Source organism: Haemaphysalis longicornis, unplaced genomic scaffold (genome assembly GCF_048455015.1).
Source record: "Haemaphysalis longicornis isolate Haplotype H1 unplaced genomic scaffold, Haemaphysalis longicornis Haplotype H1 scaffold_2, whole genome shotgun sequence".
NCBI lineage: Eukaryota > Metazoa > Arthropoda > Arachnida > Ixodida > Ixodidae > Haemaphysalis > Haemaphysalis longicornis.
In genome coordinates, this window is record NW_027526295.1 from 252611618 (window position 1) to 252626286 (window position 14669).

The window sequence follows — 14669 nt, forward strand, 5'->3', positions numbered from 1 at the left end:
TATTCACATAATTTTTGCTGTGCTTCCCCTCGGTTTTGGCCAGAGCGCAGTCAGCTATAAACAACATGTGAAAAATATGTTTACGTATGCACTGGCACATCAAAAAATAAACATCAGCACAAAAAATTTCAGATTCATATTCACGATTTACAAATGTATGCATGCAGATGCGCACGCAAACACATGCAGAATGAAGTGCGATAATAGTACGTGTTCTCTGGTTCCTGTTTTAGTCCAGTCACAATGTAACCAGTGCAAACTAAAACGAAGACACTAGGAAGGAATACAAACAGGGCGAGGGCTGGTCCCTCGTGTTTCGATTCCTTGCCTCATTGATTAGTTTGTGCTGGTTGCCATAATGAATGCTGCACCAGCTCTATCTCTATTCTGCTCTCATTGCGCCTGAAGCACTGTGACTCACCTCTGCCATGTGGTTGATTGCATTGGCTGTTGCGACGAGTCTGCGATGGGTCACAGGAACACCTTTTGGCATGCCTGGGGGAAGTGAAACAAGACAAACTGTGTTTAAATTTCCCTGCGGAAACATTTTTCATACGAGGAAACAAAGAACCTATCACTTACAATATCCTCATAACATTTAAAATGCATTTGCTTAATTCAACCTCGGTCATTTTAGTCTTGCCACTTTTTGTGGCAAAACAGGGCCATAAGAATTTTGTCAACAAAATTCTTATGGCCCTGCCAAGGCTGAATTAACGACAGTTGGCTGAGCAATGCCAAGAGTTTACATTAGGGGAAACTATGCTCTCTAGCAACACAGCCAAGTATTTCTGGAAGCATTGAACAGTGGTTTGGTAGGGAAGGAGTGATAGCCTTTGGCGTATAACATTGTCCTCCCTATCGCTGATTAGAGCTAGTGAAAAGAAATTCCAATCTAACATTCAAAGGGAAAATTCAAATCTCCTGTCTAACCATGACAGTAGTTGAAACGTGAAGTTTTCTTGCACGCAAAAATCAAATGGCGAAGTGCCAAATTCAGAGTCACAGCAACTGAAGTCGAAGTGTCAACGATCACAGTGCAAACAGGGAGAGAGTCGAAGTCCAAACTCCGACGACAGCAAACTAATTCCTCGCGAGGAAGCTGAGCAAGTCTGTGGCCACAGGACTGCCAAGTTTTTAACTGTCAGAGCTCAATAAAAAAGAAACTACCGTATTTTCCGGTCTATAAGTCACACTTTTGTATAAGTCGCACCCCTTTTGAAACGACAGTTTTTCCGAAAAAAAAAACCTATATAAGTCTTATAAGGTGTACAAGACGCACCAGTGTACAAAACAAACTTGTTAATCAGGTAAACTCATAGAGGATCAGTTTGTTAGATCGTGCTGCAAAAGCTTCTGAACGCATCCCCCGGTAAGCAGTGCTAGACACGCGCATCTACCATACGAAGTCTAGACAGACCTAACTTCTCAAAATTGGTTTATTGATACACATATGTCATGTACTTACAGAGGGCATTTAGGCAAAACCACCGAAGACTTCTTCCTCCGACTCGCTAGCAAATAATTTATTCACTTAGACCATAGAGCTGTGTCTCTTCACATGCACTGACATCACGCAGCACAGAGGCAGCTTTCCGAGCGCGGACCACACACGGCTGCCACGCACCAAATTTATTCCATACATAAGTCGCACCGGTGGATAAGATGCACCAACGAAAATTTCAGAAAAAAAAAAAACCCGCGACTTATACACCGGAAAATACGGTAGATGCCCCCTTTTTTTTCTGGCATAGTGCAGTAACATTCGTGGCATTCTGATGAAACATTCAAAATTGCTCCTTTTTAAATGCATCTGTTTCTCGAAATACTTTGTGAAATCGGAAATGGCGCTGAGTCCATTTCGTTAGTTCGAGTTAATAAAAGCATTGAGCCATATAGGCAACTGCGGGGGAACTTGAATTTGTTCATTAGATGGAGGAATTTGCAAGATCGGGTTTCGTCAGATCGAGTTTCGACTGTATACGTATGTTGGGAAAAGGTAAACATTTTCAGCAACACCAACCTGTAGTCCCACTGGTATATAGAAGTCCATACAACATGTCTGGAGTCGGTGGCTAGTTGAAGTAGGGTTAAAAGAAAAAGCAAGTTAGTACAGTAGACCAAAAAATTTCATCAGACCGTATGAAGTCACACTACTGGGCCGTGTGCTCGACAAAGACTTCAGCAGCCTCACTCATAAAAGCAATGCTTGTCGCAAACTCAGTTCCATCCTGTAAGTTATGCATTCGAAACGGCAACTTGTTAAATATTTCATTCTATGACACAGCCTACGTGTTTGCCAGCAAAAAAAGTGGAAGTGAAGTGGTTAGCCAGATTTTCCGAAAGCCTGTGCTGCAAAAAATTGTGAAAACCTAAGCATCTTTCCTAGCTCGAAGAAATGCAAAGATAAAATGAAAATGGGGCTGACAAACTCGCGTGAACTGACTAAGCTGCTATCAAATTACACTTGCTTAATTAAATTAAGTGTGAAGAGAGCAGATGTTCCTTTTCGTCTGTGTCCAGACTGGCACCAAGCCTTAGTACACTCAATATTTACTGTCGCGTCAAACAGGTCCCGAAATTTGTGATTTTTAATGTGTACTGGCAGACACAACCCTTCCCATTTGAGCTTGGCAAAAACGTGCACCTGCCAAGAAATAGTCCATTGCTCAAAAAAGGTACACGTGTAAGGTAACATGTCCATGGGAGTAAGGTATAGTTTGTATTTCGGATACCCAACAAGCAATACCTAGGATGCTAGGGCAATGATTTGCCCTCAGCCGTCCCCTCCTGCTGGTGGCACTAATTCAGATTGCAACGCTGGTATCAAACCGAAGAAATGAATGCAACATGTGTATATCAACTGTCAGTGTCAGACGACATGAGCGCCCGATTATAAGTGTTCGTGTTGCACGGGCTCACTTTTTGGACTGGTGTTTGGTTTTCCCATCTTTCAGTTACAAGGATATTTGAAAAACTTTGGGCAGTCTCATGACAACTGGGTAGCCCCCATAGCTGGAAAATGCTGGCAAAATTTTTTGATGCGGGACTAAGTCAAGCAAGTGCTCCTGTGTTATGTTATTATGGCGAATCACTGCCCATTATGGCGAATCACTGCTCTGCACTTCCAACAGCGTTCACATTGAGTGGAACAGCTTCAATTTTTATACATAGACTTCTATGGAGCTGGGCCAGCTAAAGTATCCATAAATCCAAATTATCGAAGTTTGAATTAACCAGTTTTTGCTGTATATCTATGAATGGCTTTCAAGATGTATGCACAAAAGGAAGGAGTACTTACGATTGGCTCTTGAACTGATCTTGAGCCTTGTTTCTGCAGGAAAAACACAAAAACAAACATAAGACACAATAATGTGATGCGTAACTGTTGCTTTATTATACTTTTCAAAAATTATAAACCCCTCAATATTGTTCTAAAATGAATTGAAACAAAGTTTCCTGTGCAAAAGAAACATCTGACCTACAAGGTGTGGTGCAGTGGAAGCTGCTATTTAATTTGGCTCAGTTTTTTTCCCCGCACCAAAACCTTACTGATGTCTGTTTTCTTGCCTCCATCAGAAATGAAGCCACTGTGGTTGGTAATAGAACCCTCAACCTCATACTGCTAATCGGCAGCAGAAGAGTTAGCCACTGAGCAGCTGCAGTGAGATGCTAGGGCCCTCCTCCTCTGTACAGCTCCAAACACAACACAGAAGTTGTTCTACCCAAGTAAATTTAAGGAAAAGAATAAGGCAAATTACCAACAAACACAGAGATGTGGCTTCCAATATTTGAAACTGGCATTTTTTTTAATAGCAAACAAACTTCCCCCCAGAGATACACATCTTGCATGTTTTGTAGACAAAACAACAGACAGAGAGAAGCCATAGAATTAGGAATATAAAAGCCGCCACTGCTTCCGCACCGACAAAGGCCTGTCAATTACCATGTTATGGCTTGCTTTTCCTGCACTCACAATGCCAGAACCCTGCAAGATGACCCTCCTCCCCAAGTGGACGTGTGGGACAATGGGGCATTGTCTGTATTGTGATACATTTCTTTGTGGTGTTCTGTAATTGTGTGGAACGATGGGCTCACGGAAACAAAACAAAAAAAAAAGGGAAGAAGTTAGCTCTTCCTTGAAGCAGCTACGTTTTCTTTCCTTTGCCAGACGCTTGCGCTCTCTCTACTGCAGAGAGTTTGGGTGCCGGCAAGTTTTCAATACAATGAGCGAATGCTACTTCCTTCTGAGACTGCAACACAAACTTAATGAAGCATTTTGCTATAAAAAAGAAGTGTGAGAATAACACAAGTGATTACAAAAGTGACCTGTTTTCTTTTTTTTCTTTCTTTTTAAGCAGGGAAACTAAATTGTAATGCTGTATTTTGCATCCCTATTTATTTAAGGGGTTATGAAGACAAAATAAAAGTTTGTTTTATTCAAATGATTTGGTGTTTTATAGTGCTCCCAGTGCTTGCTAGGCAGCAAACGATGCCTTATTCACTGAGAAATTAAGCGATGTAAGCCAAAATTTTGATTCTCCCGTTAAATTGTGTGTCTCGTGACATCTGCCACGGCAGGTACTTTACTTTAGTTAGTATGCTGACTAGGGCTGCAGCAAGCAGCGAAACACCTTATATACCATTAGTCCTCCTAGACGGCACTACAATACTGCTCAGGACCACTGTCCGCACTCACTTTGTTTTTGACCGCATTTGTACGTGCCCAATTTTTGTTACGGTAGATAATAACTGTTTCGTGAAACATTGGGCATGCTCAATACACAGAATGACAGAATACAACGTCCCTGATGCCAGTTGGCCAGTGTAAGCTCAACGTGCCAGACGGCTGTGCAGCATAATTGGCATAATGCGCACAGTACACACTGGTGCTTCTATGTTTACGTGTGCATTTGTAACTTCCGTTGCTTATCCCACCATGCTCACTGCTATAAAGAAATGTGTGTTAAATTTAAGTGCAAATAACTCGTTCTGCAAGCTTATAAACCCTGCCTAACTTGGATTTGCTTTTGCCGGCCTCAGCCAATCGCACAGCTTCCCATAATACATCATAGGTTCTGTTGCCGGAAATGAGCTAGTGGGTCGCATGGTCATTCACTTTTTTTCCTAATTATATAGCTTATTTTATAAAAGTTCACATCAAAAGTGGTGTCAGTGTTATTTTAGTGGGGCACTCTTTCGAATGAACCAAACTGGCATTTTGTCTTCACGACCCCATTAAACCAAAATGCTCTTTAAGACACAGCCCATTTATCTGCACCTCTCACTGCCTAGCCTGTCTGCTGAGCTGTTTCTCTGTACTATCCCATTTGGCTGCGTTAACTGTTATGGGCTTCCTAACATGGCCTCACCAGACACTCCTCAAATGGCACCAGCTCGACCCCCTTGTTGCGACACGCGCTGGTGAGCTCCTGTGACACTTCATCGACGCACACGATGGTCTTGAGGGCGGGAAGCACGTCTTTCTTGCTGAGAAAATGGTTCACCTTGTCCACAGAGTCGCACACAAGCACAGAGCTTTCCACTGCAAATGCAACCGTAACGTGCAAAGTAGTGAGGACAACATGGCCGAATTCCCATGTTCAGGCCGCCAGCAAGATTGCAAACTTTGGGCTCAACACACAAAAGAAACATGTAAACCATGGAGTATGCTGTGGTGGAACCCTCCAGATTGATTTACACCAGGTGGCATCGTATTACAGCGTCTACCAAGAGTTACACCAAAAAGGAAAAAAAAAAAAACTGCGAAAAGGTCACCAAGCTTGTGGTATGGCAAGCTCGTGGCCTTTTTAGTCTCAAATCTTACTTTCCTTAAAAGTGCTTGGTAATCATATCCACTAGCTGATGGCAGAAAATTAGGAGTGAGAAGCTAGCACTGTTAGGGTTGCCACCTTTCCCGAAAAAAATAAATAAAATAAAAATAAAATAAAATAAAAAAAGGCCCTCCAGGGGGGAGAGTGGTATAGAGAAGGTAGAATTTGCATTGAAAAAAGATGTTATGTTTTTTTCAACATGCATTGCCATTCAATGTAGAGTTTTTTTAGAGAGAAATCAACATAACCTTTGTACTTAAAGGGCTGGTGAAGTGGTTTTGAAAGTGGGTAAATGTTTGTTTTTTACAATTAGTATGTTGCATAGTTTATGACTGTAAAAAAATTTTCTTCATATCTCGCTTGGGGACTGAGATATTCGTCGATAAAGTTGACCCGACGCCCCGCCCACCACTCGCGGCTGTGCCGCCGGAAGAGCGAGAAACCGAGAGGCAGCGACCGGAAGTAGCGTCATATTCAGAAGACGGCCAGCGGCGTGCGCCGCCGCTTCGCTGTGTCCCAGTTTTCTCAGCGAAGTTGCGAATTAAGCAGACGTGCAATGTGCCCTTTATTAATCTCAATTGTGTAGAGTTGCTACCGCGTCGATTTTCAACCGTAATGCTGCTGTGTGCTTTCCTAAAGCGACTCCTAGATACCAGAGATTTCCTACCGCGAGCGCCCGTGGCTACTACATTGCCTTCACGAGTAGTCGCAGGGCCGGCCGTGTCGTCGGGTGCTCTGTGCTTCATACGCGAAGAGACTGGCTCGAACAAATATGCAGGCACAGTTCCTGACCTATTATTATAAGGGGATTAAAAAATTCGTGGGACCGCAGCGCTCAGGGCTTCGCGAACTTCTTGCTCGTTTTGCCGATCGACGTTGTTGGCTGTGACGGAAACTGGGCTGAATAGCTAGATTTTAAGAAGAAATCAAGCAAGCTGAAAGCATGAAGCGTTTTCTGCGCGCGGAAGCGCTCCGCACACTCGCCGGTCGTGCATTCCCGTACGGCGCACGAAACGGCTCGCACGCACCACGCATGCCGCGGCAGCGACCGCTCTTCGCTGCCGGCCAGAATCAAGGCCGTCGCCAAAAGCAAGTGAACGTGCGAGAGAGTGGATGAATAGTGTGGTGAAAAATTGTGCTAGGGATTGTCATCCAAGGTGATTTTGAAAGAGGTGATCGAATTTGTATCGCGATGCGGAGCGCCGACCGGTCGCGCAGCGCGTCGTCGGCAGCAACCTGCCCGAGCACGAGATGCGGCGAGAGGCCGACGGATGGCGTTACCTGCGCGCAAGAATGTACATAGCACCGATGGCTAGAATGACTATCAACGTGAAAATAAGGTTCGCACGCGAGAAATGGGATGATAGTGCGGTGAAAAACTGTTTTAAGGATAGTCATTCGCGATTGTAGAAGTAGCAGTGACCAAATATCGGTCTCGGTGCTAAGCATAAAGTTCCCAAACTTCGAGGCGATCCGTGCAACCGAAGCTGGCTGGAGCTGTTCGGGAAGGTGTTTTTCTAAAGTTCGTCGGCGACAAGTGTGCTGCGTTTTGGTTCCGCTACCTTTCGGGTGACCACAACAGTTCGGTTCTCCTATTCTAAAACTGCGTTTGTGCAGCACTGACACGTTCCGCTGACCGGCCGCGCAGCGACCCGGCACCAGCACCTCCGCGCGACGCAGCGACCGGCCGCTCGCTAGCTGCTGCTTGTACGCATCGCAGGCCGCTGCACACAGCTTGTTGTACCGCCTGCCCGAATGCAAAAACAAAGTCGCACATGCGAAGAAGGGGATGATGGTGTGTCGAAAAAATGTGCCAGGAGTTGTGACTAGCGCTGGTGGTAAAAGCGGCGAACCAATATCTGCACAACTTCCCTGCACCCGAGAAGCATAAGTCGGCCATGAGTCGTCGGGGGAGAACCTCTTTCTCAAGCTCGCCGCGAGCGAACTTGTTGCGCTTATACTTCCCTCAGACTCTCATATTCTAAGGAAAGATTGTGTGAACCCTCCATTCACCAGAGGTCCTTCGGGCCCGTATCTGAACGGGAACAGAATGAGATCGATGAGATCTTCAGGCCGAGCAGTCACGGCAGCGCCGGCATTTCCGAATATGACGTCATCTGCAGCCGGCCAATCCTGAAAGGCAGCCAGCGCTCTGACCGCGCCGCCGGGCAGGCGTCGTTTATTTTGACGAAAAAAGATGGTTTGGGTGTATTTACACATAATATAAACACGTTTTTCGAATTCAGCGTCAATAAAACCATAAAGTAATGCCCCCAACAAATTTTTTTTGAAAAGCTCTTCACCAGCCCTTTAAGAGTGGCTGAGATTCTGGTCTGAATGCACTGCACTGAAAATTAACCGCACATAGTTTGCCCATTAAAATCTCTTTGCATCTGAATCCACAAAATGAATGTTTGGTGGATTGAAAAGCCAAAATCGTGCAGTGGCGTTTCAAAGCATAGAGATCATATTTTGAACACATGGCACCACCTGGCCACGGCGGCATTTCGTTGCGTTGTTCCTCTCCTTGGTCCCCCTCCATCTCGGGGAGCATTTCCACTCCCGTGTCTTTGTGCAGCTTGTCGAGACATATTTATCGTCGTAGTTGCTGAATTGACGCTTATGAAATGCAAAAAAAAAAAAAAAAATCTTGGCACGACGGTCAAAAAACGGCCAAAGCCGGCCAGTTTTAGGTATGGACCGGCAACCGGCTGCCGCCTAAAAAACCGGTCGGGCTGGTCAAAAACCGGGCAGGTGGCAACCCTAGGCACATTACCAAAGTTAAGAAAGAGAAGCCTGTGATGAATCCAGACAGACTTGGCTTGGCTAGGTTCTGGCTGTCAAAGGGTGAATTGAGTAGGCGTACCTGACAAGCACTCTGAAAGAATAGGCACAGCAACCGACCTTGCTGGAGAACAAAAATGGTGGCCTCCATATCTGCGTTGGCAGTGACGGGACAGGACACCAGGGAGTAATGCGACGTGCAATAGTGAGATATGGCGTACTGCACAGCAACAAAGAGGGGGGACACATCCTGTCAATCACTACACGCACCTGTTGTGCGGCACCACTTTTTATAGAACAAAAAAAAAAAAATTCTAAGTACTAATTAAGTAAGCTTCATGAATGAGTTGCCCGTTACCAATTTCTCAAGTTTCTCTTGCCACCGACTTTGTCAAGTTTTTTGACGCAGCTTCATATTTTTCAACACAGCCATCATGAAACAAGAGATTGCCACAAACGTTAGAAACGGAGGGCGTGTGAGACTTTTTTTTTTTTTTGTAATGTAATTTCAGTGAGAAACAGGCTTAATCAATCCTTAGTCACACGGCAGATAAACTACATTTGTGATGGACTAGCAATGTTTACTTTTAACACTCAGTCTTTATTTATGTTTTTTTATTTAGTTTCCTGCAGTGCCAAGATGGCATTATAGCAGGGGGAAAATTGAACATGTGGTCATATACATGTGGCAGGCAGGCTAAAACACCGCTGAACATCATCCCAAATACACCAACAAAACCAGAACTACAAGTCTAACAGATACTTACTAAAAAGCGCGTCAGTGGTACAATCAACTATAGCACTTGGCAACTTATTCCCCAAACTAATGGTGTGAGAAAAGAATGAATCTTTGAAAACATTTGTACGGCAACGTATTTCACGAATTTTCCAACTCACGCCGTCTAGATACAAAATATGGGGTAAACAGAAAGATGTCAGGATTAATGCCAGTTTTTTTTTTTTAATAGATACGATAAAGCAAATTAAGTTTGACATGCTGCCTGCATTCTTTTAGGGGTTCCCAGTTAAGCTGGTTTTTAAGTAATGTAATACTAGATCGAAAATTGTAATCACCCGCGGCAAAACGTGTGGCACGGTTTTGTACACGTTCTAACATTTCACATAAGTAGGCAAGTTGCGGGTCCCAAGCGCCGCAGGCGTACTCCATGATGGACCTTATGTGGGTGAAATAAAGAAGTTCTTTCAGTTTAGGAGCGGCAGCCCTGAAATTGCGCCGACGAAAGTTAAGCGTACGGGAGACAGAAGAACAAACATGTTCAACCTGTCTTTTCCAGGAGAGGTTGGATGAGAAGTAAATGCCGTGGTACTTAAAATCTGTAACTGTGTTAAGGGGCACATTGTCAAGGAAATATTTCGACAAAATGGGTTTATGAATGCGCGAAAAAGTAATGTGCTGATATTTCATTGCATTCAACGTCATTTTCCATCTTTTACATCAGCGTTGAATTGAATGTAGATCGTTTTGAAGATGGCATGTATCATGCGGGCTAGTTATACAGTGATAAATGACACAGTCGTCAGCATACAGACGCACTTTGCAGTTAAGATCAGCTACAATGTTGTTGATAAACACAAGAAAAAGCAGAGGCCCCAGAACAGACCCCTGCGGAACACCGGAAGAGGCACTCACTGCATCAGATTGGCATCCATGCAAAAAAACACGCTGAGTGCTATTTTTTAAATAAACCCTTATCCACTGTATTACATTGCAGTGTAAGAAAAGAAAAGATAGTTTGTGTAAAGGCAAGGCGTGAGGAACACAATCGAAGACCTTCTTAAAATCTAAAAATATACAATCTGTGTTCGTTTTGGTCAAATGAGGAGAAAATGTCATGACTAAATTCAACCAATTGAGTCGTACAGGAAAAGCCAGCCCGGAAATCATGTTGACAATTTGTGAAGTAATTATTGCTTTCCAAATGCTTAATAACTGCATTATAAATTATGTGCTCAAGAATTTTTCCGCACACGCTTGTAAGGGAAATGGGCCTATAATTTTCGGGGTTGCTTTTGGAACTGCTTTTGTGAACGGGGACCACATTAGCGGTTTTCCAGTCATAAATCAGTTTACTGGTAGCCAGCGTTATGGTGAACAAGGTAACCAGAAAGTGGGCAATGATTTCAGAACAAGCATGCAAAACATAATTCGGTATGCCATCCGGTCCACCAGCTGAATTAACTTTTAAACGTCTTGATGAAAAACAGGCAAGGCATTTCTAGCAGTTAACACTAGCTCTAGCTAGAGTTCAACCTCGGTTAGTTCATGTTCTGTAACTTAACTTCACTATATTTACAGCCCCGTTAGAGGTGCACAGTCTTGCATTTCTACCAGCTTAATTAGATTTTGCGGCAAGCAGGGTGCAGATTTTAGTGATCCTGCCAGGGTCAAGAGAATAGCAATCAGTCACACCACAATGGCCCTGAGGGATTGGGATGCTAGTCCCAGTCACGGCAGCCTCACCTCAAGGCTCGTTTTGCAGTTGATCATGACAATACTCTTGCCAGGAACCTGTCCCATAGACAACAGGCCAGAGCCAAACCAGCGGCATTTCTCCAGAAGCTGTTGTAGAAGAACAAAACAAACAAAAAAAAAAAAACGCTGTGTTTGTGTACTATCTTTGCAGGCTCAAGTGTGCTGGATTGTACTAACCATTAACGAGTCCCGAATTGAAGCCGAGAAGAATATATGATTTAATCTTTGTAACAGTATGCAAAGCTACTATTTGCAATTAGTTTACTTACAAATTTCTGAATATTTCCTTAGCACAATCCCGCTTCCCTCAAAAGCACTTTTTTTTTCTGCGCTTGTCACCACACTGAGCTTCTAGTCTACACGAAATAAACTCGAATTTTCCGCCATCCAGTGTGTGCAGCTTCACAAATGAGGCGTATACATGAGAACGTGAATTCGGAGAACATTCCCTGGGCTTGCGTTCAGAAAAGTAAATCCTCAGAGACATTTAATGAACCCGAACACCAAAGATGAATACACCGCAGAGTGAACTAGGTTGTGTTCAGCAATGCCCATTGGCTACATATGCTAGCTCAGCCCAATGTGAACTAAGATTTAGCCAATGGTGCACAGTCATGAAATCCACCACATTTCAAGAACTTGGTGGTTTAAGGAGCCATGAAGACAAAATGCAAGTTTGTTTTATTCGAAAGATTTCGTGTTTTATAGTGTCCCCAGCGCTTGTCCAGATGCAAACGATGTTTTATTCACTGAGAAATTGATCAATTTACATTAAAATTTTGATTTTCCCGCTAAATTGTGTAGTTTCGTGGTCTGTAATGACATCACAGGTACCGACCGCTCTGCAGCCGATTGGAAAGAAAGCCTTGTTTACCGTTAGTGAACCTAGATGGCGCCATCATACCGTGGCAAGCCGTTTTTTGCCCCTGGTTTGTTTTTGACCGTATTTGAACCTGGCTTGTTTTTGTTCAGGGAGAAAATAATCGTTTCATGAAACAGAGTGCTTGCTCGACAAATATGGTGACGTAATACACCGTTGCTTGCGTCAATCGGCAAGTGTCGTCTAAAACTACCCCAAAGCCCCGCAGTCCTGTGCAGCTAAACCAAGCATAGTTCGCGCAGTACCAATAGCAGTACGCATCGGTACTTCTAGTTTACGTGTGCTTTCGTAACTTCCACTGTTGGTCCCACCATTCTTACTGCTCTAAAAGGAATGTGGCCTAAATTTAAACGCAAATAGCCCGTTCGGCAAGCCTATAAGCTCTGTCTAATTTGCGTTTGGTTTTGCCGGCCTCTGCCAATCGCAGAGCTGGCTGGTATGACATCATAGGTTCTGTTGCAGGAAATGAGCGAGTGGGTCGCATGGCCTTTCCCTTTTTTCCTAATTATGCAGTGTATTTGAGCGAAGTTTACATTAAAAGTGGTGTCAGTACGATTCTAACAAGGCAATCTTTTGAATGAACCAAACGTGTTTTGTCTTCATGGCTCCTTTAAGGCCTTCTGGTGCACTTGGCTGCTATAGAAAGTTTTTTTCTCACTTTGTTGGTGACTTCTGCTTCCTTCTTAGTGCACTGCCAAAATTTAAGTCGCATCAGGGATGCTTGCAGACATGAGGGAAACAAAGCATGCTTTTTTGCAGTGCAATAAGCAATGAGTATTTTTAAAAGCCTATATTATGCAGAAAGGTTTTTTTTTTGCATGCTTTAGCGGGAACAAGTGACGAAATGAGGTTTTCACAGACCTCTTCATAGCTTATCCAGTGAAGCTGCTTCAAATCTTTGCTCCAGTAGCCACATGCCCTCTTGTTTTCTGTAAAAGCAACGGTAAATAAAGCCGTGTTTCCACATCAATAATAAAAAAAAAAGAAGAAGAAAAGGTCAGGTGGGGGGGAGAAGGGGAGGGGGGATTATTTACGATACCACCTTCCTTAGCAACTGTCTGGCAATGCATATACATTGTTGACCCTCTGAGAAGCTTACACCTTTTTCCTCGACTGCTGTTCTGGGGTGGAGAGGAGGGGGTCTCAAGCACGTGAGAGCAGGAAGTGCTGCACACTGGGGTTGCGCAATTGGAGAAGACAATCAGCACGTTCTTCCATAAGTGCCACACCATTTTCCGAACCGCTGACACACAATTGGCACGAGCGAACTTAAAAGTTTATCAAAACAAGGTATGGTGTGTCCACGAACCATGCTTCATGCTTCAAAAAAGAAGGTGAGTGCTCTATGAAAAGAAAACAAACATTAGTATACACAAACATTACAAGTGTTGAGTCAAAAGGCATCGTGCTCTTTTCCCCTTGTCGATCTTTTAACACCATCAACCACTGCATTAACTGAAACGTGACTAAACCGTTACATCTCAGACAGGGGCACTTTTATAGTTCGTACTGATCTCAAGTTATCCTGTTGTGACAGGAAAATTCTTATGAGAGAGAAGAACGTGTTTTGCTGTCTTTTTTTTTTTCTACAACATGCATGTGCTGCAGAGAAGAGTGGGGGCTGTGACATAACTATATGAATTTTTTTACCATCTTCCTGGAGCAAACATTGCTTTCTCAACTAAATGTGCTCGAGCATGGGCCCTGGCATGTTCACGTTTTCCCACTTCCCTTTTAATCAATTTCGCTAATTTAAATTTTAGCCACGTCTGCTGGTAAACAGAACTGGTCCTGGATGGACAGCCCCGCCTCAGTCTTCCCTTAACTTTTACACAACACGCGCTGTGCTCAGCCACGTCAGCAAATATTCTAGACTTAAAAAAAAGACTCGTCGTTCTTCGCTTTCCATTCGTGGTTTGTAGTGCTCTTTTTCTTGAAGCAATATGCACCAACTAGCCCGACAGCATAAATTATTCTGGACTTGACCTTGTCTTGGCAATCCTGACAGGAATTATCCAATTATGAGACGAGTATAACCGGACTTGATTACTCTACCATTATTACCATGCTACGGACACCTAAATAATTTTTTGCAAGGGTACGTGTAATGCTTAATCGATAATAATTGGGTCACACTTAAAATTGCACGTTTCACTAAGTTTATTCCTCTCATCGTTATTGTAACCAAAACCACCGTTCTTTGGCATAACCAGCGCTTTTGAAGGCTTCATAACACAAAGAAATGCTTTTGTTGCCAAGCTAATTAAAACAACCTTTCACATTTCCAATGACATTATAGAATTTGTGATAGGGAATACCAGTGACTGCTCACATCAATTCAGCGTCATTTTTTGTTCAAGACGTGTTTGCACCCCGTACTGTCTATGGTAATAAACAGGATTCTCCCCATGGTGGGAGGAGGTGGACATGCCGCCTGCTCCTTTACTTCACCGCCCACTGCTTTTTGTAGACCACCCACTTCCACACTTCGAAAAGTGGAATTTGTAATTGTCGCCCTCCCCACTTCCCCCCTCTCAAAATGTCTGCTAAAAATTTTCTGGGGAGAACCCTGGTAATAAATAACTCTAGGAAATTTTGTCGCGTTATTCTACCAGTCATTCGACTGTCGTCCTTACAGACAGCGATAATGACATCATCCCTCTGTCAGGATACCCAC

The 14669-nt window shown here is 43.7% G+C and overlaps 1 protein-coding gene across 1 annotated transcript in view; it reads right to left on the reverse strand.

Annotated features, from left to right (window-relative positions):
* LOC144170397 (long-chain-fatty-acid--CoA ligase 5-like) overlaps positions 1-14669 on the reverse strand; it is a 57517-nt gene that overhangs the window by 26375 nt on the left and 16473 nt on the right. The window contains exons 3-9 of the mRNA XM_077700177.1: positions 12854-12921; positions 11101-11199; positions 8739-8838; positions 5373-5545; positions 3302-3334; positions 2024-2075; positions 422-495 (exon numbers count right to left, since the gene is read on the reverse strand). Of these exons, the coding sequence (XP_077556303.1) occupies positions 422-495; positions 2024-2075; positions 3302-3334; positions 5373-5545; positions 8739-8838; positions 11101-11199; positions 12854-12921 (599 nt within the window). The remainder of the gene's footprint in view (positions 1-421; positions 496-2023; positions 2076-3301; positions 3335-5372; positions 5546-8738; positions 8839-11100; positions 11200-12853; positions 12922-14669) is intronic.